Below are 24920 nucleotides of genomic sequence, written 5' to 3'. Positions count from 1 at the left end.
TCGATAATGTGACTGAACACATTGACGAAGGAAGTGCCGTGGACGTAGTGTACATGGACTTCAGCAAGGCGTTTGATAAGGTCCCCCATGCAAGACTTCTTGAGAAGGTGAGAGGGCATGGGATCCAAGGGCCTTTGGCCTTGTGGATCCAGAACTGGCTTGCCTGCAGAAGGCAGAGAGTGGTTGTGGATGGGGCTTTTTCTGAATGGAGGTCAGTCACCAGCGGAGTGCCTCAAGGATCTGTTCTGGGACCCTTGTTGTTTGTCATTTTCATAAATGACCTGGATGAGGAAGTGGAGGGATGGGTAAGTAAGTTCGCTGATGACACAAAGGTCGGTGGTGTTGTGGATGATCTGGAAGGATGGCAAAAGTTGCAGCAGGACATAGATAGGATGCAGGACTGGGCGGAGAAGTGGCAGACGGACTTCAACGCGGATAAATGTGTTGTCGTCCATTTTGGCAGAACCAACGGGATGAACGAGTACACTATTAAGGGCAGAAGTCTGAGTAGTGTTGAGGAGCAGAAGGATCTTGGGGTCTGGGTCCACAGGACTCTTAAATCGGCCTCGCAGGTGGAGGAGGTGGTCAAGAAGGCGTATGGTGTACTGGCCTTCATTAATCGAGGGATTGAGTTTAGGAGTCGGGAGGTAATGCTGGAACTTTATAAGACCCTTGTCAGGCCTCATTTGGAGTATTGTGCGCAGTTCTGGTCGCCTCACTATAGGAAAGATGTAGAAGCTATTGAAAGGGTGCAGAGGAGATTTACAAGGATGTTGCCTGGACTGGGAGGCATGCCTTATGAAGTTAGGTTGAGGGAGCTGGGACTCTTTTCCCTGGAGAGACGAAGGTTGAGAGGCGACCTGATAGGAGTTTACAAAATGTTGAGAGGAATAGATAGGGTGGACTCTCAGAGGCTATTTCCCCGGTTTGAAATGGTCGCTACGAGAGGACACAGATTTAAGGTGCGGGGAGGGAGGTTCAGAAGTGATGTTAGGGGTAAGTTTTTCACTCAGAGGGTGGTGAGTGAATGGAATCGGCTGCCGTCAGTGGTGGTGGAGGCGAACTCGCTGGGGTCTTTTAAAAGACTTCTGGATGAGTATATGGGGTTTAATGAGATTGAGGGTTATAGATAGGTCTGTAGGTTGGTAGGTGATGTGGTCGGCGCAACTTGTGGGCCGAAGGGCCTGTTTGTGCTGTAGTGTTCTATGTTCTATGTTCTATGTTCTATCTTTTCCCAAAGGTAGGGGAGTCTAAAACTAGAGGGCATAGGTTTAAGGTGAGAGGGGAGAGATACAAAAGTGTCCAGAGGGGCAATTTTTTCATACAGAGGGTGGCGAGTGTCTGGAACAAGCTGCCACAGGTAGTAGTTGAGGCGGATACAATTCTGTCTTTTAAAAAGCATATATACAGTTACATGGGTAAGATGGGTATAGAGGGATATGGCCACATGTGGGCAGTTGGGATTAGCTTCGGAGTTTGAAAAAAAAGGGAGTATGGACAAGTTGGTCCAATGGGACTGTTTCCATGCTGTAAACCTATATTACTCTATGACTCTGAAGGAGGGAATGTGTGTGTGGAGCCAGAGGAAATGGGCACACTATTATATGCATCAGTATTCACCAGAGAGAAGGACTTGCAGGATAATGAGTCTGGGAAAGAGTGTGTAAATAGTTTGAGTCATGTTGAGATCAAAAAGGAGGAGGTATTGGGGTTCTTGAGAAACATTAAGGTAGACAAGTTCCCAGGGCCTGATGGGATATACCCCAAAATACTGAGAGAGACAAGGGAGTAAATTGCTTTGAGAGAAACCTTTGTATCCTCAATGGCTACAGGAGAGGTCCCAGAGGATTGGAGAATAGCCATTGTTGTTCCTTTGTTTAAGAAGGGAAGCAAGAATAATCCAGGTAATTACAGGCTGGTGAGCCTTACATCACTGGTAGGGAAATTATTGGAGAGGATTCTTCGAGACAGGATTTATCCCCACTTGGAAATAAATGGGCGTATTAGTGAGAGGCAACATCGTTTCGTGAAGAGGAGGTTGTGTCTCACTAACTTGATGAAATTTTTCAGAGCAGTAACGAAGATAATTGATGAGGGTAGGGCAGTGGATGTTGTCTATATGGATTTCCGCAAGGCCATTGACAAGGTCCCTCATGGCAGACTGGTGCGGAAGGTGAAGTCGCATGGGATAAGAGGTGAGCTGGCAAGGTGGATACAAAACTGACTTGTTCATGGAACACAGAGGGTAGCAGTGGAAGGGTGCATTTTTGAATACAGAGCTACGATAAGTGGCATTCCTCAGGGATCAGTGCTGGGACTTTTGCTGTTTGTAATATATATAAATGCTTTGGAGGAAAATATTACTGGTTTGATTAGTAAGTTTGTGGATGATGCAAAGGTTGGTGGATTTGCAAATAGCGATGAGGACCATCAGAGGATACAGCAGGATATAGATCGGTTGAAGACTTCGGCGGAGCGATGGCAGATGGAGTTTACTCTGGGCAAATGTGAGGTAATGCATTTTGGAAGGCCTAATACAGAGAGGAAATGTGCAGTAAATGGCAGGACCCTTAAGAGTATTCATAAGCAAAAGGATCTGGGTGTACAGGTATACAGGTCACTGACAGTGGCAATGCAGGTGGAGAAGGTAGTCAAGAAGGCATAGAGCATACTTGCCCTCATTGGCCAGGGTATTGAGTTTAACAATTGTCAAGTTTCAGCCTTATAGAACCTTAGTTAGGCTGCACTTGGAATATAGTGTTCAATTCCGGTCGCCACACAACCAGAAGAATGTGGAGGCTTTGGAGAGGGTACAAAAAAGACTTACCAGGATGTTGCCTGGTATGGAGGGCATTAGCTATGAGGTGAAGTTGGTAAAGTCCATGTAGATAATGCTGCCTGCACTGTCCTGATCTACATTCTTCGTCACCCCTTCAAAAAACTCTAATTCGTGGGACATGGTTTTCCACTCACGAAGCAATGCTGACTTTCCCTAAATCAGTCCTTGCCTCTCTAAAGGCCTAAATGTCTCTCAAAATACCTTCTAACCACCACAGACGTTCGGCTCACCAGTCTGTAGTTCCCAGGCTTTTCCGTGCAGCCCTTCTTAAACAAAGGCACAACATTTGCAACCTTCAATCTTCAGGCACCTCACCTGTGGCTGTCGATGATTAAAATATCCCTGCTAAGGGACCCGCAATTTCGTCCTTTGCATCCCACAATGTCCTTGAATACATTTCATCAGGTCCTGGGGATTTATCTACCTTGATGTGCTTTAAGACTTCCTGCATCTTTAAAGCATGAACAGTAAAAACTATAAACACTGTTCTTTATCTTCTGAAAACACTGAACCACTGACAAACTAGATCACAGAAGACAGTTTGTAAAGTTATCAGTCAAGCAATATTTTTCCTTATCTGCATCAGTTTTAACAAAGCAAAGGTTCAATGGAAGTCTGAGCTCTTAACATCCAGGATGTTAACTATATTTATTTTTTATTCATTGTGTATCCTGTTAAGGAACTTCTGCAGATAAAGAGTACAAGTTTGCAGCTTAAATCTAGCCTTGGAGCTTTGAAAATTGAACATGAACTTGGCATTCAGGAGGAAAACCAACGATATCAACAGGAAGTGAAAGACCTTAAGAATATTTTAGAAAAACAGGTATGGTTACTTTAAAAACAGAAAATGCTGATAAACTCGTGTCTGGCTGCATCTGTGGAGAGGAAAACAATGCTAACATTTTGAGTCCGTATGACTCTTCTTCAGAATTTCAGAGGGGCAGAAATATAATATAGTTTGGTGCAGGACGTGGGGCAGTATAGGCAATTAGGGAGAGGTCAGGGGTAAGAAGGGATTGACAACAATTGACACAAGACAAAGGAGGAGGCATTAATGGTGACATTAAGGATGAAGGAAGTGCTGATAAGGCATAAAGGTAAGATGGCAAAATGTCTTCATGGAAGAATAAAGGTCAGTGCTCAGTGAAAGTAAAACTAGACAGATAACCCTGTGGGGAAGGATGTGAGGGGGAAGTATTGGCATTGAGATAAACCAAAGAAACAAAAACAAAAAGTGAGTCAAGATGGAGGGGAATGTTCACAGTGTAAAGTTGTTGAATACCTTGTTGAGTCCGGAAGGCTAGAACATGTCTGATCAGAAAGTGGTATTTTGTTCCTCTTGTTTGTGTTGCACTTCGCTGGAGCATTGACATAGGCCAAGGACAAAAATGTATGCATGAGAGCTAGATACGGTCACCCAATCTGCATTTAGAATCATAGAATCATACAGTGCAAAAGAGGGTGTTTGGCCCATCGAGTCTGCACCGAAACACGAGACACATCTGATTTCCCATTTAATCTCATTTACCACCATCTGGTCCGTAGACTTGAATGTTATGATGTGCCAAGTGCCCATCCAGGCACTTCTTAAAGGATGCAAGGCAACCACCTCTACCACCCTCTTGAACAGCACATTCCAGACTGTCACCACGCTCTGGATAAAAACATTTGTCCTCACGTCATTTTTCAAAAGTTTTTCCTCCTGCTCCTCATCTTGAACTTGTGTCCCCTTGTGACTGCCCCGGCAACTAAGAGGAACAACTGGGTGAGATTTGCATTGGTATGTCTGGCACAAATCAGATCATACTTTTCCCTCACTTAGTCATTTTTTGAGAGAATGGTGAATTTGGTGACACTGTGTCTGTTTTTAGGGATTTATCTGAGTGTCTGAGATTGCAAGATTCTAAGCAAAAAGCTGGAATTGCAACACCTGCCATATTGGCAAGTTGCCAAATTGTAGTCTGTGGCTGCTGTGCATTTCTATTAGTGGATTTGATTAAGTTCTGACATTTTTCTGGAGAGTAGAAACGTTGGAAAGCTGATCTTTGAGTGCAGCTGCATTGCTTTACAACTTTGCTGCAGTAGTATTTGGAAAAAATATGAGAGCACTGAACAAGGGGAATATCTGCAGCAATAAGCAAGGCAACACAAACTGCAGAAGTTTACAGTCAAGGTCGAAGAAAGGAAAGCCACACGTGAATTGCAGATTGGGAGTCTCCCAGAACAATTGTTTAGATTGCTTCAGTGAGCAGTGTTGAGTAACTGAGGCCGTTGAAGACTTAGTTCCAGATTGCTGTGTCTCACTATCAGTCAGGGTAAACATAGAAACATAGAAAATGGGAGCAAGTGTGGGATATCCAGCCCGTCAAGCTGTTCTGTTATTCTGTATAATCACAGTTAATCCTCTATTTCAGCACCATGCCCCAATACTCTCCCTGAACTCTTGACATCTTTTGAGCATAGAAAATCAGCTATTTCCTTCTTAAATATATTCAATGAGTTGGCCATTACCGCCGTCTCTGGCAGAGAATTCCATTGGCTGCCCTCATCTCAGATTTAGTTTCTCCTCCTGGTTAGATGATTGGCCATGCAAAATTGCCCAAGTGTCCCAAGATTTGTAGATTAGGTAGATTACCCATGGGAAATATATAGGCTTACGGGGACAGGGCTGGGGAGAGAGCCTGGGTAAGATGCTCTGTCAGAGAGTTGGTGCAGGCCAATAGTAATCTTCTGCACTGAAGGGATTCTATGTTTCATCTCAGTTCTAAATGGCTTACCATTGTGTGAGACTGTGGCCCCTTGGTCCAGACGCCTGGTCAGAGGAACCAGCATTCTCACATCATCCTTGTCCTGTTTCAGTTAGATTCCCTCCCATTTCTCTCTTCATACAACAATCCTGCCATCTCAAGTAGCTGCTATGTTAATGTATCAGAATGCTGGTGTTGTGGCACCCTGAAAATGAAAGTATGAACCTCTCCCTTGGAAATTATATGATACCCATTATTCCAGATTGGACAAATCCAATTCAACAATCACCACACTTGTCTACCTTTGATTATCAGCACTGTAATGGAAGGTATGATTGCCAGTGCTATCAAGCAGTACACACACAACAATATCCTATTCATCAATGTTCAGCTAGGTTGCACTAGAATGCGGACCCTTGATATTTACCTTGAAACAGAGGTACATAACCTCATCCCCCTGGAAGGTACGTTTCTCTTGTTTTAAACAGATGTCCACTTCTTTAAATCTTTTGAGGACTTCTTCAAGGTTTGCCTGTGTTCATCAGGAGATGCTCCAACAATTAGGACATCATCTGTGGGGTGGGGGGGATCTTTCAGGTAGGACATCATCTAGGTATAGCAGCGCTCAAGATATTCCTTGCAACAAAGCTTCCACAGTATGCTGGAGAATAATGTGATGGCCCGATGACACCCCAAATGGCAGAGAAATATACTGCACCCTTCGTGGGTGTTAATGTTGACCAGCCTTTGGAAGTCTTCATCTAACTCTTGCTGCTACTAAACATGGCTGAGATCTAACCTGGTGTACTTAAGGCACCCTGCTAATTTTTCATAGAGGTCCTCAATCCTCAAAATGGGGGATTGACCTATCTGAGCTCCTGAGTTTACAATTAACTTACAGTCTCTATGGATTCTCATAGTACAATCAAGCTTCAATGTCGGCACATTCCATTCAGAAAACTAAACTGGTCTTCTAATATTTTTAACACCTCTTCCATTTAATGAAGAAGTGCATTTGTGACTGGGTGGGCTTGAAAGGAATTTGGTGTAGTGTCGGGGTTCAAATAAATTTTGGCTTTGGCTTCCTTTATTCAGGCCAGTTCCTTCCAGAAAACTTCTGAATATCTGCGCAGGAGCTTTTGAAAACCTCCATCCTGAACACTTAATATCTCTATCCAATCTAATTGTATTTGTTTCAACAAGTCTTGACCCAAGAGACAAGGCCTCTGTTATACCTGCAATTAAAGACACAAAGTCAACTTTAGATACTTAAAACACTACTTCCTTTATCTTGTAACCACTTAGACAATAGAACATAGAACATAGAACATAGAACACTACAGCACAAACAGGCCCTTCGGCCCACAAGTTGCGCTGACCACATCACCTACCAACCTACAGACCTATCTATAACCCTCAATCTCATTAAACCCCATATACTCATCCAGAAGTCTTTTAAAAGACCCCAGCGAGTTCGCCTCCACCACCACTGACGGCAGCCGATTCCATTCACTCACCACCCTCTGAGTGAAAAACTTACCCCTAACATCACTTCTGAACCTCCCTCCCCGCACCTTAAATCTGTGTCCTCTCGTAGCGACCATTTCAAACCGGGGAAATAGCCTCTGAGAGTCCACCCTATCTATTCCTCTCAACATTTTGTAAACTTCTATCAGGTCGCCTCTCAACCTTCGTCTCTCCAGGGAAAAGAGTCCCAGCTCCCTCAACCTAACTTCATAAGGCATGCCTCCCAGTCCAGGCAACATCCTTGTAAATCTCCTCTGCACCCTTTCAATAGCTTCTACATCTTTCCTATAGTGAGGCGACCAGAACTGCGCACAATACTCCAAATGAGGCCTGACAAGGGTCTTATAAAGTTCCAGCATTACCTCCCGACTCCTAAACTCAATCCCTCGATTAATGAAGGCCAGTACACCATACGCCTTCTTGACCACCTCCTCCACCTGCGAGGTTACAATAGTAAACATTTACCATGTATGAACCAAATGCTCACTACCTGTTACTTCACTTAACTTCCACTTGCATATGAAACCTGGCTGGGATTTTGCCACATAGTTGTCAACCTTTCTGTTGTTCCCAATGTTGTCTCTTCTCGTGAATTTTGATCACTGGGTTCTTCAACGGTCTTCATTCTTACACCATAAAAGCCCCTCGCTGACTAGCCAATGAATTGAATCAAAAACCTGGTTCAATTTGGCCATTCCAATAGAGCCACACAGAGGCATGGGACACTCCAGATCCCATCATGATTAGGTTTTAAGTGCATATAGCTCACATTCCAAAGCCCATAAAATGAAACACTGGCTCCAAAAGTTCTGTAACCAACTTCTTCAGCTCAGAATAATCAGTTACATCCAACATCTTGTGTTCGTTGATAAGTTTCAGGGCTGTTTGGCCACAGGAAGTCCCAGCATATTTAAAAGTCAACTTTGACCAAAAATCAAGTTTGCTTGATTGAAGATCTTTCAGCGCATTAAAAATTAAATCTCTGCAGACCATTTGACCACAGCCCCTCCCCTTGAGCCTTGAAGAATAAATCACTTTTTATGACCAAATCTATATGCAACTGAAACTCAAACCTCAAACCAATCAACTAACTTCATTCAGATTACACAGTGTCAATGTTATATTACCCACATCACTTAATATATATGACATTCTTTTTCATATTTTCATTCAACCATTTAGCAAAGTCTTTCTTCCATTTAATAAACCTTATTGTTAACACAATTAAATATAACAAAATACAAATGATAAATAATACTGCAACAAAGAACAAAGAAAATTACAGCACAGGAACTGCCCTTCAGCCCACCAAGCGTGCATTGACCATGTTGCCCGACTTAACTAAAACCTGCTACTGTTCCGGGGACCATATTCCTCTGTTGCCATCCTATTCATGTATTTGTTAAGATGCCCGTTAAAAATCACTACTGTATCTGCTTCCACAACCTCCCCCAGCAATAAGCTTCAGGCACCCACCACCCTCTGTGTAAAAAATCTGCCTCGTACACCTCTTTTAAGCCTTTCCCCTTGCACCTTAAAGCTGTGCCTGCTAGTAATTGATTCTTCCACCCTGCGAAAAAGCTTCTGACTATCCACTCTGTCCATGCCTCTCATAATCTTGTATCTGGTCGCACCTCATCCTCTGTCGTTCCAGTGAGAACAAACCAAGTTTCTCCAACTTCTCATAGCTAATGCCCTCCATAATAGGCAACATCTTGGTAAATCTTCTCTAAAGCCTCCACATGCTTCTGGCAGTGTGATGACCAGAAATGAACACTATATTCCAAATGCTAACTAATGTTCTATAAAGCTGCAACATGACTTGCCAGTTTTTAAATTCAATGCCCTGGCTGATGAAGGCAAACATGCCGTATGCCTTCTTGACTACCTTCTCCACCTGCATTGCCACTTTCAGTGACCTGTGTACCTGTACAGCCAGATCCCTTTGTCTATCAATGCTCTTAAGGATTCTGCCATTTACTGTATATTTCCTATCTGTATTAGACCTTCCAAAATGCATTACCTCACATTTGTCCAGGTTAAACTCCATCTGCCATGTCGCTGCCCAAGTCTCCAACTGATCTATACTCTGTTGTATCCTCGGATGGTCCTCACCACTATCCACAAATCCACCAACCTTTATGTTGTCTGCAAACTTACTAATCAAACCAGTCACATTTTCCTCCAAATCATATATATATATTACACAGTAAAGCATGAGATATTCATCGGACCCAAGGATGAATTTGTATATTGGAAACCCAATTCCAAAAATCATCCCATCAACTAGTCTCCTTTCTCTTCTTAATATCCTGACCAATAGACTTAGCAGTTTGTTTCACTTGAATGAAAATTTGATGAGCAGTTGCTAACCATGCTCTAATATACTCCAAGTGTTCAGTAAGTGGGTTGGTAGTAATACTATATTGCTCAAAATATTCACCTAAAGTGTCCTTTAGTTCATCCATTAATTTAGTATCGACTCTTGTCTTTGATGTATTTCAACCAATTCAATGTAGCCTATTCTTGCTGGTATTTGTGAAGTAACACAAAAGGACCTACAAAATGTGACGGTGGGAAAGTTTGTATAGCACCGGTAGAAATAGCAGAGGTGCTCAATGAATACTTTACTTCGGTATTCACGGTGGAAAAAGATCTTGGTGGTTGTAGTGCAGACTTGCGGCGGACTGAAAAGCTTGAGTGTGTGGACATTAAGAGGATGAGTTGGAGCTTTTGAATAGCATCAAGATAGACAAGTCGTTGGGACCAGATGGGATGTACCTCAGGTTACTGTGGGAGGCAAGGGAAGAGATTGCAGAGCCCATGGCAATGAACTTTGCATGATCGATGGAGACGGGAGAGGTTCCGGAGGATTGGAGGATGGCGGATGTGGTTCGTATATTCAAGAAAGGGAATAGAGGTAGCCCCGGAAATTATCGACCAGTGTGTCTAACCACAGTGGTTGGTAAGTTGATGGAAAAGATCCTGAAAGACACGATTTATGAACATTTAGAGAAGTATAGTATGATCAAAAGTAGTCAGCACGGCTTTGTTATAGGCAGATCGTATCTTACGAGCCTGGTTGAGGTTTTGAAAATGTGACTAAACATATCGACGAAGGAAGAGCAGTGGATGTGGTTTATATGGACTTCAGCAAGGTGTTTGTTAAGATCCCCCATGCAAGGCTTATTGAGAAAATGAGGGGGCGTGGGATCCAAGGGGATGTTTCTTTGTGGATCCAGAACTGGCTTGCCTGCAGGAGGCAGAGAGTGGTTATAGATGGGTCTTTTTCTGCATGGAGATCGGTCACTAGTGGAGTGCCCCAGGGATCTGTTCTGGGACCCTTGCCGTTTGTGATTTTGATAAATGACCTGGATGAGGAAGTGGAGGGATTGGTTGGTAGGTTTGCTGTTGACACGAAGGTCGGAGGTGTTGTGGATAGTTTGGAGGGATGTCAGAAGTTGCAGCGTGACATAGATAGGATGCAAGACTGGGTGGAGAAGTGGCAGATGGACTTCTACCTGGATAAATGTGTAGTGGTACATTTTGGCAGGTCAAATGGGATAAAGGAATATGATATTAAGGGTGAGACTCTTAGCAGTGTGGAAGATCAGAAGGATCTTGGGGTCCGGGTTTATAGGACTCTCAAGTCGTCTTTGCAGGTAGAGGATGTAGTTAAGAAGGCATATGGTGTACTGGCCTTCAATCGAGGAATTGAGTTTAGGAGTCGGGTGATAATGCTGCAGCTGTATAAGATCCTGGTCAGACCTCACTTGGAGTACTGTGCTCAGTTCTGGTTGCTTCATTACAGGAAGGATGTGGAACCATTGAAAGGGTGCAGAGGAGATTTACAGGGATGTTATCTGGATTGGGTGGCCTTCCTTATGAGGATAGGTTGAGAGAGCTCGATCTTTTCTCCTTGGAGAGATGAAGGATGAGAGGGGACCTGATAGAGGTGTATAAGATGATGAGAGGTATTGATCAGGTGGACTCTCAGAGGCATTTCCCCTGGGCTGAAATGCCTGCCACAAGAGGACACAGGTTTAAGGTGCTGGGGAGTAGGTACAGAGGAGATGACAAGGGTAAATTTTTCACTCAGAGGGTGGTGGGTGAGTGGAATTGGCTGCTGTCGGTGGTGGTGGAGGCAAATTCTTTAGGGTCTTTTAAGAGACTTCTGGATGAGTCCATGGGACTTAATAGGATTGAGGGTTAGAGGTAAGCCTAGTAGGTAGAGATAAGATCAGCGCAACTTGTGGGCAGAAGGGCCTGTTTGTGCTGTAGTTTTTCTAAGATTCTATAGTGTGAACAATATTACAAATTAGAGCTCCAAACTGATAATGGAATAGTAACGTAATGTTCACCCTTTCCTTTATAAGCTACTTTGGTAATGTTAGTATCTGGACAACTTACTTTCATAGTACATTTAAATTGTCATCAACTTTAAACCCACATGAAGCCTGTTCACTTCAATATAGAACATAGAACGTAGAACACTACAGCACAAACAGGCCCTTTGGCCCACAAGTTGCGCCGATCATACCCCTACCTACCAGGCCTATCTATAACCTTCAATCCCATTAAATCCCATGTACTCATCCAGAAGTCTCTTAAAAGACCCCAACGAGTTCGCCTCCATTGCCACCGACGGCAGCCGATTCCACTCATCCACCACCCTCCGAGTGAAAAACTTCCCCCTGACACCTCCTCTGTACCTACTCCCCAGCTCCTTAAACCTATGTCCTCTCGTAGCGACCATTTCAGCCCTGGGAAATAGCCTCCAAGAATCCACCCTATCTATTCCTCTCAACATGTTATAAGCCTCTATCAGGTCGCCTCTCATCCTTCGTCTCTCCAGGGAGAAAAGACCTAGCTCCCTCAACCTATCTTCATAAGGCAAGCCACCTAATCCAGGCAACATTCTTGTAAATCTCTTCTGTACCCTTTCAATAGCTTCCACATCCTTCTTGTAGTGAGGCGACCAGAACTGCACACAGTACTCCAAAAGGGGTTTGACAAGGGTCTTATAAAGTTGCAGCATTACCTCCCAACTCCTAAACTCAATCCCTCGATTAATGAAGGCTAGTACACCATATGCCTTCTTGACCACATTCTCCACCTGTGAGGGCGATTTAAGAGTCCTGTGGACCCGGACCCCAAGGTCCTTCCGGTCCTCTACACTGCTAAGAGTCCTACCCTTGATATTATACTCCTTCATCCCATTGGACCTGCCAAAATAGACCACTACACATTTATCCCAGTTGAAGTCCATCTGCCACTTCTCCGCCCAGTCTTGCATCCTACCTATGTCTCGCTGCAACTTCTGATATCCCTCCAGACTATCCACAACACCACCAACCTTTGTGTCATTGGCAAACTTACCAACCCATCCCTCCACTTCCTCATCCAGGTCACTTATGAAAATGACAAACAGCAAAGGTCCTAGGACAGATCCCTGGGGCACTCCACTGGTGACCGACCTCCATGCAGAAAAAGACCCATCCACAACCACTCTCTGCCTTCTGCAGGCAAGCCAGTTCTGGATCCACAAGGCAACAGCCCCTTGGATCCCATGCCCTCTCACTTTTTCAAGAAATCTTGCATGGGGGACCTTATCAAACGCCTTGCTGAAGTCCATATAGATGATATCCACCGCTCTTCCTTTGACAATGTGTTTAGTCACATTTTCAAAGAACTCAACTAGGCTCATAAGGCACGACCTGCCTTGACAAAGCCGTGCTGACTACTTCTGATCATACTAAACTTCTCTAAATGTTCATAAATCCTGTCCCTCAGAATCCTCTCCATCAACTTACCAACCACTGAGGTCAGACTCACCAGCTGGTAATTTCCCAGGCTATCCCTGTTCCCTTTCTTGAAAATAGGAACCACATCCGCAATCCTCCAATCCTCCGGAACCTCTCCCGTCTCCATCGACGACGCAAAGATCATCGCCAGGGGCTCTGCAATTTCTTCCTCCACCTCCTACAGTAACGTGGGGTACATTTCCATCCGGTCCCAGTGACTTATCTATCTTGATGCTGCTCAAAAGCTCCAACACATCTTTCTTAATGTCCACATACTCAATCTTTTCAGTCCGCCGCAAACCTGCGGTACAACCACCTAGATCATTTTCCACCATGAATACCGAGGCAAAGTATTCATTCAGCACCTCTGCCATTTCTACCGGTTCTGCACAGACTTTTCCCCCTTCACCCCTATCCCTTCATATCTCATCCTTTTCCTCTTCACGTATTTGTAGAACGCCTTGGGGCTTTCCTTAATCTTACCCGCCAAGGCCTTCTCGTGACCCCTTCTGGCTCTCCTAATTTCCTGTTTAAGCTCTTTCCTACAACCCGTACACTCCCCTAGATCCTTAACATCTCCTATCTCTCTGAACCTTCTGTATGCCTTTCTTTTCTTTCTGGCTAAGTTCATCACAACCTTCGTGCACTATGGTTCCCGTGACCTACCAAAACCTCCCTGTCTCATCGGAACGTTGTCGTGCAGAGCTCCAGACAAACATTCCTTGAAAATACGCCACCTTCCTTTGGTACTTTTCCCCAAGAACACCTCCTTCCAATTTACTTGTCTAATTTCCTGCCTGATGGCTTCATATTTCTCCTTACTCCAGATAAACACCTTCCTAGCCTGCCTGAACCTATCTCTTTCCAATGCTATTGTGAAGGAGATAGAATTATGATCACTATTCCCAAGATGCTCTCCCACCAAGAGATCCAACACCTGTCTAGGTTCATTAGCCAGCACCAAATCAAGTACAGCCCCTCCTCTCGTAGGCTTATCCATGTAATGTGTCAGGAAATCCTCCTGAACACACCTAACAAACTCTTCCTCATCCAAACCCCTTACCCTAAAGATATTCCAGTTGATGTTTGGGAAATTAAAGTCTCCCATCACGATAACTCTGTTATTACTACATCTCTCTAGGATCTGTTTCCCTATCTGCACCTCAACTTCCCTGCCACTATTGGGCGGCCTATAGAAAACATCCAGCAAAGTTACCGACCCCTTGCTGTTCCTAACTTCCACCCACAGAGACTCTGTAGACAATCCTTCCATGGCGTCCACCTTCTCTACAGTCGTGACACTATCCCTGATCAACAGTATCAGCCTCTCCAACCCCCCCTCCTCTTTTGCCTCCCTCCCTGAAGGATCTGAATCCTGGCACCTGGAGTCCTGTCCCTGAGACATTCAAGTCTCTATAATGGCCACCACATCACATTCCCAAGCAGCGATCCACGCTCTAAGCTCATCCACTTTATTCACCACACTCCTGGCGTTAAAATAGACACACCTCAGACCTTCGGTCTGGGCGCTCCCCTTCTCCATCACCGGTCTATCCTCCCTGTTACAGTGTCTACAGTCCTTCTCTACTTGCGAGCTGACCTCCTCACTCTCAGTCACCTCATCTCGATTCCCTCCCCCCAACCTTTCTAGTTTAAAGTCCCCCCAGTATATGAGATATGAACAAACAATTATTCTTTCTGAGTATTGGCAGCCCATTAAAGTAGTACCCAAAAAATTTCCCTCACTTTCTACAACATATGGTAGAACATTGTCATATCCCATCTATATACCATCCATAATAATACCAGTGTTCTGAACCTTTGATATCTTCATGCCATTGCATCCATTGGAATCATAGAAACATAGAAACTAGAAGCAGGAGTAGGCCATTCGACCCTCTGAGCCTGCTCCACCATTCATTTTGATCATGCCTGAATTCAGTATGCTAATTCTCCTCTTTCTCCCATAACCCTTGATCTTTTTAGTCCTTAGCATTATATCTAATTTATTTTTGAAACCAGACAGTGTTTTGGCCTCAACTACATTTTGTGGTAGTGAATTCCATATATTCACCACCCTCTTGGTGAAGGAATTTCTCCTCATCTCACTTATAAAAGGTTTACCCTTTATCCTCAAACTGTGGCCCCCAGATCTGGAGTCCCCTATCCGTGAGAACATTCTTTCTGAATGTTGTAGAGTGAATGTTGGACCCTTGGAGGACGAGAGGGGGGATTTAGCGGTGGGTGATGAGGAAACGGCTGAGGCTTTAAATAAGTTTTTTGTGTTGGTCTTCACGGAGGAGGACACAAATAGCTTGCCGGATATTAAAGATAGAAGGATGGTAGGAGATGAGGTCCTTAATGCGATTACTGTCACTAGAGAGGTAGTGCTTGACAGACTAACGGGACTGAAGGTAGACAAGTCCCCAGGACCGGATGGAATGCATCCCAGGATTCTGAAAGAAATGGCAGAGGTGATAGCGGATACCTTAGTAATTATCTATCAAAATTCACTGGACTCCGGGGGAGTGCCGGAAGATTGGAAAACGGCCAATGTTACACCGCTGTTTAAAAAAGGTAGCAGACAAAAGGCAGGGAATTATAGGCTGGTTAGTTTATATCCGTAGTTGGAAAAATGCTAGAATCCGTCATCAAAGAAGAAATAGCGAGGCATCTAGAAGAGAACAGTTTGATGAAACAGACACAGCACGGATTCGTTAAGGGGAAGTTATGTTTAACGAATTTATTGGATTTCTATGAGGATGTGACTGGTGCGGTAGACAGAGGGGAACCGGTAGATGTGGTGTTTTTAGATTTCCAAAAGGCATTTGATAAGGCACCTCACAAAAGGTTGCTGCAAAAGGTTAGGGTGCACAGAGTTGGGGGTAAGGTGTTAGCGTGGATAGAGGATTGGTTGTCTGATAGGAAGCAGAGAGTTGGAATCAATGGGTACTATTCTGGTTGGCAGTTGGTGACTAGTGGAGTGCCGCAGGGATCAGTGCTGGGGCCTCAACTGTTTACCATTTACATAGATGATCTGGAGGAGGGGGCTGACTGCAGGGTAACAAAATTTGCTGATGACACGAAGATGAGTGGAAAAGCAAATTGCATGGAAGGTGCAGAAAATCTGCAGAGAGATCTGGATAGGCTGAATGAATGGGCGAGGACCTGATAGATGGAGGATAATGTTAGCAAATGTGAGGTTATCCACTTTGGTAGAAATAATAGTAGGAGGGATTATTATTTAAAAGGCGAAAAGCTGCAGCATGCTACGGTGCAGAGGGACCTGGGGGTCCTTGTGCATGAATCGCAAAAACCCAGTCTGTAGGTGCAGCAGGTGATCAAGAAGGTGAATGGAATGTTGGCCTTTATAGCGAGGGGGATAGAACACTCGGTTCCCTCCTCCAGATCATCTATATAAATGGTAAAAAGCTGAGGCCCCAGCACCGACCCCTGGGGCACTCCACTAGTCACCATCTGCCAATCCGAATAGCACCCGTTGACCCCCACTCTCTGCCTCCTATTTGACAACCAATCCTCTATCCACGCTAACACCCTACCCCCAACTCCATGTCCCTCGACCTTCTGCAATAACCTCTTGTGAGGTACTTTGTCAAACGCCTTCTGAAAATCTAGAAAGACCACATCCACCGGCTCTCCTCTATCTACCGCCCTAGACACATCCTCATACAATTCCAGTAAATTTGTCAGACACGACTTCCCTTTAATGAAACCGTGCTGTGTCTGCTCTATCAAGCAATTCCCTTCAAGATGCCTCGCAATTTCCTCCTTAATGACAGATTCTAACATTTTACCCACCACAGACGTTAAACTAACCGGCCTATAATTCCCCGCCTTTTGCCTGGCACCCTTCTTAAACAACGGCGTAACATTAGCCATTTTCCAATCATCCGGCACTTCCCCGGAATCCAGCGACGTCTGGAAAATAACCACCAAGGCATCCACTATCACCTCCGCCATTTCTTTCAGAACCCTCGGATGCATTCCATCCGGTCCTGGGGACTTGTCCACAATCAGCCCCTCCAGTCTGTCGAGCACCGCCTCTCTAGTAACAGTAATGTCATTAAGACCCTCCAGTCCTACCACCTTTCCATCGCTAACACCCGGCAAATTATTCACGTCCTCCTCCGTGAAGACAGAAACAAAAAAGTTATTCAATACCTTAGCCATACCCCCATCCCCTACCACTAGGTCCCCTTTCTCATCCTCTAAAGGACCAACATTCTAGCCAGCCTCTTCCTTTCTATATATTTATAAAAACTCTTGCTATCCTTTTTTATATTAAGCGCTAGCCCAGCTTCATAGTTTCTCCTACCCTTCTTTATCAACTTCTTTGTCAATCTTTGTTGACATTTAAACCTCTCCCAATCCTCTTCTCGCCCACTACTCTTAGCTACTCTAAATTCCTCCGCTTTTAATTTAACACTTTCCTTCACCTCCTTCGTTATCCACGGCTTATTACCTCTCTTCCTACTATCCTTTTTGACCATCGGAATAAATTTCCGCTGAGCACCAAGAAAGATCTCCTTAAAGATCCTCCACTGCTCCTCAGCAGACCCTCCCTCCAACGCGCTCCCCCAGTCCACATTCGCCAATTCTTCTCTCATCCTACCGTACTCCCCTCTATTCAAACAGAGGACGCGTGTCCGGGAACCCACTTTCTCCTCCTCCATCTGCACCAGAAACTCCACCATACAATGATCACTCTCCCCAAGAGGATCCTTCACCGCAAGGTCCCTAATTCTACCCTCCTCATTACATAGCACCAGATCCAAGATAGCTCGCTCCCTCGTCGGCTCCAACACACACTGTTCGAGGAAACTATCCCGGCAGCATTCCAAGAACTCTTCCTCGAGCCCCCCCAGTCCAACATGGGTCAACCAATCAATATGCAGATTGAAATCCCCCATAACTACGGCCGTCCCATTCCTGCACGCCGCACTTATTTGCGCGTTAACAGCCCGCCCCACCTCCAGATCATTATTCGGGGGCCTATAGACGACACCCACCAGCGTCTTCCTCCCTTTGCTGTTCCTAATCTCCACCCACAACGATTCCACCCTCTGCTCCTTGGCTCCAATATCATCCCTTGCTACCACCATGATGCTATCCTTAATCAGCAGAGCTATGCCCCCCCCTTTTCCCTCCTGCCTATCCTTCCTAAACACTTGATAGCCCTGTACATTCAGCTCCCAGTCCCTGTCACCCTGCAGCCACGTCTCTGTAATGGCCGCCAGATCGTATCCATTTGTGTCGATCTGCGCCACCAGCTCATCCACTTTATTTCGAATGCTTCGTGCATTCAGATAGAGCGCCTTCATCCCAGCCTTCACCTGGACCCTATTTGCCGTAACGCCACCAACCATACTCATGCCCCCTACTCCCTCTATTATTGGGACATCCTTGGCCTCTTCCCTTACCTGTACCCTCTCCTTAACTTTAGACCTCGTAACGTCACCTACCCTCGCACCCTCCCCCCCGCTAATTAGTTTAAAGCCCTGTCTACAGTCCTCTTTACTCGATTCGCCAGCACTCTGGTCCCAGCACGGTTCAGACCAACCCCATCCCTCCCGAACAGGTCCCACCTACCCCAATACTGGTGCCAATGCCCCATAAATTCAAACCCATTCCTCCCACACCAATCCCTGAGCCACCCATTCACTTCCTTAATCCTGTCAACCCTACACCTGTCTGCACTCGGTTCAGGTAGTAGCCCAGAGATGACCACCTTGTCGGTTCTACTTTTTAATTCCGTTCCCAGCTTTTCATACTCCCTCCCCAGATCCTCAGTCTGCATTTTGCTTACGTCGCTGGCACCCACATGTACCACAACGACCGGATTCTCACCCTCCCACTCCAGGTTCCTCTGCAGCCCAGCTGCAACATCCCGTACCCGAGCACCAGGCAGACAACACACCCTTCTGTGCACTTTGTCATTGTGACAAAGGACAGCGTCAATACCCTTCACCCCACTATCCCCAATCACTACTACGTTCCTTTTCCCCCTCTGTTTGCCTATGTCCTGCTGCCTCACTGTACCGTGTGCAGTTTGCTCACCAATCTCACCTGCCTCGTTCTCGTCCAGCCTGGAAGCAAGAACCTCAAACCTGTTATGCAGATTAAGAGGCTGAGGCCTCCGCTCCTCACCCCTCTTCCTCCTCCCAGCAGCCCCCTCTTGTCCCTGACCCTTAGAGTTAGCCAGTCTAGGGGGGGTGGATGTCACTTGCACCCCATTGACAATGGCACCCTCTCTCCCCCTGATGAGCCTCAGTGTCTGTCAGACACGGTGCAGCCTTCCATTGTTTGCTGGAGCAGACGAGTGAAGGAGCAGAGAGAGAGCTAAGATTTTACCTGTTAAAAACCTGTTTAAAATAAGTTTAAAGCACTTTGTTCTTTGTAGAACTGTTTAAAGCATTTATTTATTGTATTTACTGCTTTAAGAATTCTGAGGGAGTGGTTAGAAGGCAGTTGTGGGCCATCAGCTTTAAATCAGCGCCAGGTTTAAAAGGAGGCCTGGAGTAGACAGCGGGCAGCGTCTGAGCGGGCAGTGGAGTGAGAGGGAAGCAGAGTGAGCTATTAGGGCTTAATATCAAAAAGGGCTTGAAGGAAAAAAGGCCAGGTGAGTTCGTTTGAAAAACAAGGAATAAAAAACAACCAAAAAAATTTTTTTCAAAACTACTACAGTGAATAATGGAGGGGCATGTGATGTGTGGTTTCTGTATGATATGGGAACTGGTGGACCCCAGGGTCCTTCCCAGTGACCATGTCTGTAGTAAGTGCAGGTTGCTGGAAGAGCTCCAGCTCAGTCGAAATTTGCTGATGACACCAAGATTGGGGGAACGGCAAATTGTGCGGAGGGTGTGGAGAGTCTGCAGAAGGATCTAGATAGGCTGGGCGAATGGGCCAGGAAATGGCAAATGGAATTTAATGTTGGCAAGTGTGAGGTGGTCCACTTTGGTAGGAAGAATGGTAGGAAGGACTATTACTTACGTGGCGAAAAACTGCAGCAGGCGACGGTGCAGAGGGACCTCGGGGTCCTTGTGCATGAGTCGCAAAAACCCAGCTTGCAGGTGCAGCAGGTGGTCAGGAAGGCGAATGGGATGCTGGCCTTCATAGCGAGGGGGATTGAATATAAAAGTAGGGAGGTCTTGCTGCAGCTGTATAGGGCATTGGTGAGGCCGCAGCTGGAGTACTGTGTGCAGTTTTGGGCACCGCACCTGCGCAAAGATATTTTGGCCTTGGAGGGAGTGCAGAGGAGGTTTACTAGGCTGATACCGGAGTTGAGGGGGTTGAGCTATGAGGAGAGGCTGAATAAACTAGGCTTGTACTCGTTAGAGTTTAGAAGAATGAGGGGAGATCTCATTGAGACGTATAAGATGATGAATGGGATGGATAGGATAGAGGTGGAGAGACTCTTCCCGCTCAGAAAGGACAGTAGGACTAGGGGGCATAGCCTCAAGATAAAGGGGGGGCGGTTTAGAACAGAGTTGAGGAGGAACTTCTTCACTCAAAGGGTGGTGAATCTCTGGAATTCTCTGCCCGTTGAAGTGGTGGAGGCTGCCTCGCTAAATATTTTTAAGACGCGGGTTGATGGGTTTTTGATAAGAGAGGGGATTAAGGGTTATGGGGAGAGGGCGGGAAAGTGGAACTGAGCAGCGACAGATCAGCCATGATCTTATTGAATGGCGGGGCAGGCTCGAAGGGCTAGATGGCCTACTCCTGCTCCTATTTCTTATGTTCTTATGTTAATATAAATGTAGGGAGGTCTTGCTGCAACTGTCCAGGGTACTGGTGAGGCCGCAACTTGAGTACTGTGTGCAGTTTTGGTTGTCGCATTTGTGGAAGGATATATTGGCCTTGGAGGGAGTGCAGAGAAGATTCACTAGGCTGATACTGGAGATGAGGGGGTTAGCCTATGAGGAGAGATTGAATAAACTGGGTCTGTACTCGTTGGAGTTTAGAAGGCTGAGGGGGGATCTTATAGAGACATATAAGATAATGAACGGGATAGATAGGGTAGAGGTAGAGAGATTCTTCCTGCTTAGAAAGGATAGCAGAACTAGAGGGCACAACCTCAAAATAAGAGGGGGCAGTTTAGATCGGAGTTGAGGAGGAACTTCTTCACTCAAAGGGTGGTGAGTCTCTGGAATTCTCTGCCCATTGAAGTGGTGGAGGCTACCTCGCTGAATATATTTAAGTCATGGGTAGATCAGTTTCTGGTAGACAAGGGAATTAAGGGTTATGGGGAGAAAGCGGGAAAGTGGAACTGATCTACTTCAGATCAGCCATGATCTTGTTGAATGGCGGAGCAGCCTCGAAGGGCTAGATGGCCTACTCATGCTCCTACTTCTTATGTTCTTATGTTCTTATCAATCTACCCTAAACTTGCTGGAATTTAATAAGTTTTTATGAGATCACCTCTTACTCTTCTAGACTCCAGTGAATATAATCCTAACTGACATAGTCTCTCCTCATAAGACAGGCCTGCCATCCCAGGAATCAGCCTGGTAAACCTTTGCTGTACACTCTCTATAGTAAGGATGAATCATTGAAATCCCTACTATTATCCTAAAGTCTTATGTAACTTTCCATCGCAATTATTCTCAAACCATACCTTGATCAACCATCGAAATTGATATTGAGGTACATTAGAATCTCTTTGCCCACGACTTAAATAATCCAGCTGTACATTACTAATCCAAAAAGCCTGTTCCACATTCTCTCTAAGTTGTTCTAACACACAATTCTCATAAACACTACATAAGGTTCTATTCTGGTGTGGCCTCACTACAGAGAGGGTGCAGAGGAGATTTACAAGGATGTTGCCTGGATTGGGAGGCATGCCTTATGAAGATAGGTTGAGGGAGCTAGGTCTCTTCTCCCTGGAGAGACGAATGTTGAGAGGAATAGATTGGGTGGATTCTTGGAGGCTATTTCCCAGGGCTGAAATGGTCGCTACGAGAGGACACAGGTTTAAGGTGCTGGCAAGCAAGTACAGAGGAGATGTTAGAGGTAAGTTTTTCACTCAGAGGGTGGTGAGTGGGTGGGATCGGCTGCCATCGGTGGTGGTAGAGGCGAACTCACTGGGGTCTTTTAAAAGACTTCTGGATGAGTATATGGGATCTAATGGGATTGGGAGTTACAGATAGTTCTGTGGCTTGGTAGGTATGGATATGATCGGCGCAACTTGTGGGCCCAAGGGCCTGTTTGTGCTGTAGTGTTCTATGTTCTATGTTCCTATCATCAATTGCCTTGTATTTAACAATTTATTAATAAATTTAGCATGCTCTTCTAATACCGTCACCATATATTTATTAGCATATTGTAGGAACAAAAATCCTGGTGCAGCATTCCTTATTACTTATCTCAGCCATTACAGAATCATAGATTATTACAGTGCAGAAGAGGCCCTTCAATCCATCACATCTGCACTGATACATGAAATGTCCTGACTGGCCCGCCTAATCCCACTTGCCAAATACTTAGCTCATAGTCTTGAATGTTATGGCGTGCCAAGTACTCATCCAGATACTTTTTAAAGAATGTGAGGTATCCCGCCTCCACCATCTTCCTAGGCAGTGCATTCCAGACCATCACCACCCTTTGAGTAAAAATGTTTTTCCTCAAATCCCCCCAGACCTCCCACCCCTCCTTTTTAACTTGTGTTCTTCGTAACTAACCCTTTGACTAATAAACTAATTATTAATAAATTATTAAATACAAGGCATTTGATGATGGGAGTATCATGCCCCTCATATCTTGGAGACTTCAATCAGGTCACCCCTCAGTCTTTTCTGTTCCAGAGAAAAGCACTCTTCACAGCTTAAATGTTCCATCCCAGGCAGCATCCTGCTGAACCTCCTGTGAACCCCATACAATGCGTTCATGTCCTTCCCATAATGTGGCGACCAGAATTGCACACAGTACTTCAGCTGTGGCCTCACCAAAGTTCTGTACAGTTCATCATGACCTCTCATCTTTTTTAATCTATACCCTGATTGATAAAGGCAAATGTGTCATATGCCTTTTTACAACCCTATAGAGTCATAGAGGTTTACAGCATGGAAACAGACCCTTTGGCCCAACTTTTTACCTGCCTTTTCACCTCCAGAGGTCTATGGACAAACACGCCAAGGTCCCTTTGCTCTTTGGAACTTCCCAGTATCAGACTTTTCATAGTATACTTCCTGGTCAAATTACTCCTTCCAAAGTGCATCACCTCACACTTTACAGGGTTAAATTCCATCTGCCATTTATCTACCCATTTGACTATCTCATCTATATCTTCCTATAACCACACAGCCAAGTTTTGTGTCATCGGCAAACTTGCTGATCCTACCCCCCACTAGTAATCAATGCCATTTATATAAATGACAAACAATAGGGGGCCCCTGTGGTCTGCCACTGCTCATTGGCCTCCAAGCACTAAAGCAGCCTCTGTCTCCTACTGCTAAGCTAATTATGAATTCACCTTGTCATTCTGTATCCCATGTGCATTAGCCTTCTTAATAAGTCTCCCATCAGGGACTTTGTCAAAGACTTTGCTGAAATCCATGTAAACTACATCAACTGCACTACCCTCATCCACACACTCAGTTACATGCTCAAAACATTCAGTCAAATTTGTTAGGCATGACCTCCTTTTGACAAAACCACGCTGACTATCCCTGATCAAACCTTGCCTCTCCAAATGGAGATAGATTCCTTCAGAATCTTCTCCAGTAGTTTCCCAATCACAGATGTTGAAATGTTGAAATATCTCTGATTCTTTAGACCAGTTTGCTTACTGCAATGTTTTACCCTGGTGCCCTTATTTGCAAGGAGGACAAAAGACAAACACAAGTAAAAGTTCAACAAGTTTATTAACAATAACACTACTATAACCCTTAAATTACTCACATAAAACAAGAGGATACCCCAAAATCAGATATACTGCCCGCAAAGATGGTTTGGCTAAAACTGCAGGCTCGATTCTCTGAGTCCCTCTGGTCTGTTGTCACGAAGGTGAGTCTCGATGGCAGCTTCTTCTCTGGTCAGCCTTCCGAATGGTGAAGGGTCGCCTCCTTCATCGAGTCTTCTCTAGTTTTCCCCTCTGGTGTCTGAAAGTGTGTTCCTTTATCCCCCTGCCTGCTTGCCTTTCCAGAAACTTCTCTGGCTTCTGGCCAATGAGGTCCCAGGAGGGGGTTCCAATACCAAGTGGGTTTCTTGATGTCTGCCTGATAGGACACCAGGGTCCGCCCCCAGGTGTCCATCTCCATGCTGCTGCTTACATGTAACCTGTTATCAGATTAAGCCAGCTGCAGGAACTCTTGGTGACAGAAAGTCTGGCTCGACCTGGGCTTCTAACAATAGGCTGGTGCATTTCAATGGGGTGCAATGATCTCCTGCTAAGTATCAGTAGGGTGCAACGACCTTTGGTAGGAGGTTGATGAGTCAGGCCCAGACAGGTTTGTGTATTGTACAACTAGCCTGCCTGAGGTTTGACTGTGTTTGATTTTTAATATGCCCAATTCTTTAATTTAGGAAATTCAATTTTATATCCAATTTTATCAGCCGTAAAACTAGGCCCTGCTTATGTTACACAGACATAAGACTCACTGGTCTGTAGATGCCTGGCTTGTCTTTACAACCATTCTTAAATAGTGGTACCACATTAGCTGTTCTCCAGTCCTCTGCACCTCCCCAGTGGCCAGGGAGAAATTAAAAATTTGGGTCAATTTCCTCCCTTGCCTCCCACAACAGCCTGGGACACAATTCATCCAGACCTGGAAATTTGTCCACTTCTAAGCCCACCAATACCTCCAATATCTTGTCACTCCCTACAATAATTTTCTCTCGAGCCTCACAGTCTCTTTCCCTGAGTTTGATAACTACCTCATCATTCTCATGGGTGAAGACACATGACAAATATTCATTTAACACCCTACCAATATCCTTTTGCCTCCGCCCACAGATTTCCCCCTTGGTCTCTAATGGGCCCTA

General features: G+C 45.2%; 1 protein-coding gene across 1 annotated transcript in view; it reads left to right on the top strand.

Annotated features, from left to right (window-relative positions):
* The window catches only part of LOC145349481 (cilium assembly protein DZIP1-like), a 390694-nt gene that overhangs the window by 122705 nt on the left and 243069 nt on the right, over window positions 1-24920 (top strand). The window contains exon 7 of the mRNA XM_080198019.1: window positions 3519-3662. Coding sequence (XP_080054145.1) covers window positions 3519-3662 — 144 coding nt within the window. The remainder of the gene's footprint in view (window positions 1-3518; window positions 3663-24920) is intronic.

This window comes from Carcharhinus amblyrhynchos, chromosome 10 (genome assembly GCF_965287045.1).
Source record: "Carcharhinus amblyrhynchos chromosome 10, sCarAmb.v2.hapA, whole genome shotgun sequence".
Taxonomy (NCBI): domain Eukaryota; kingdom Metazoa; phylum Chordata; class Chondrichthyes; order Carcharhiniformes; family Carcharhinidae; genus Carcharhinus; species Carcharhinus amblyrhynchos.
Note: the sequence above shows the minus strand (reverse complement) of the source record. Positions and strands in the feature narration are given on the sequence as shown.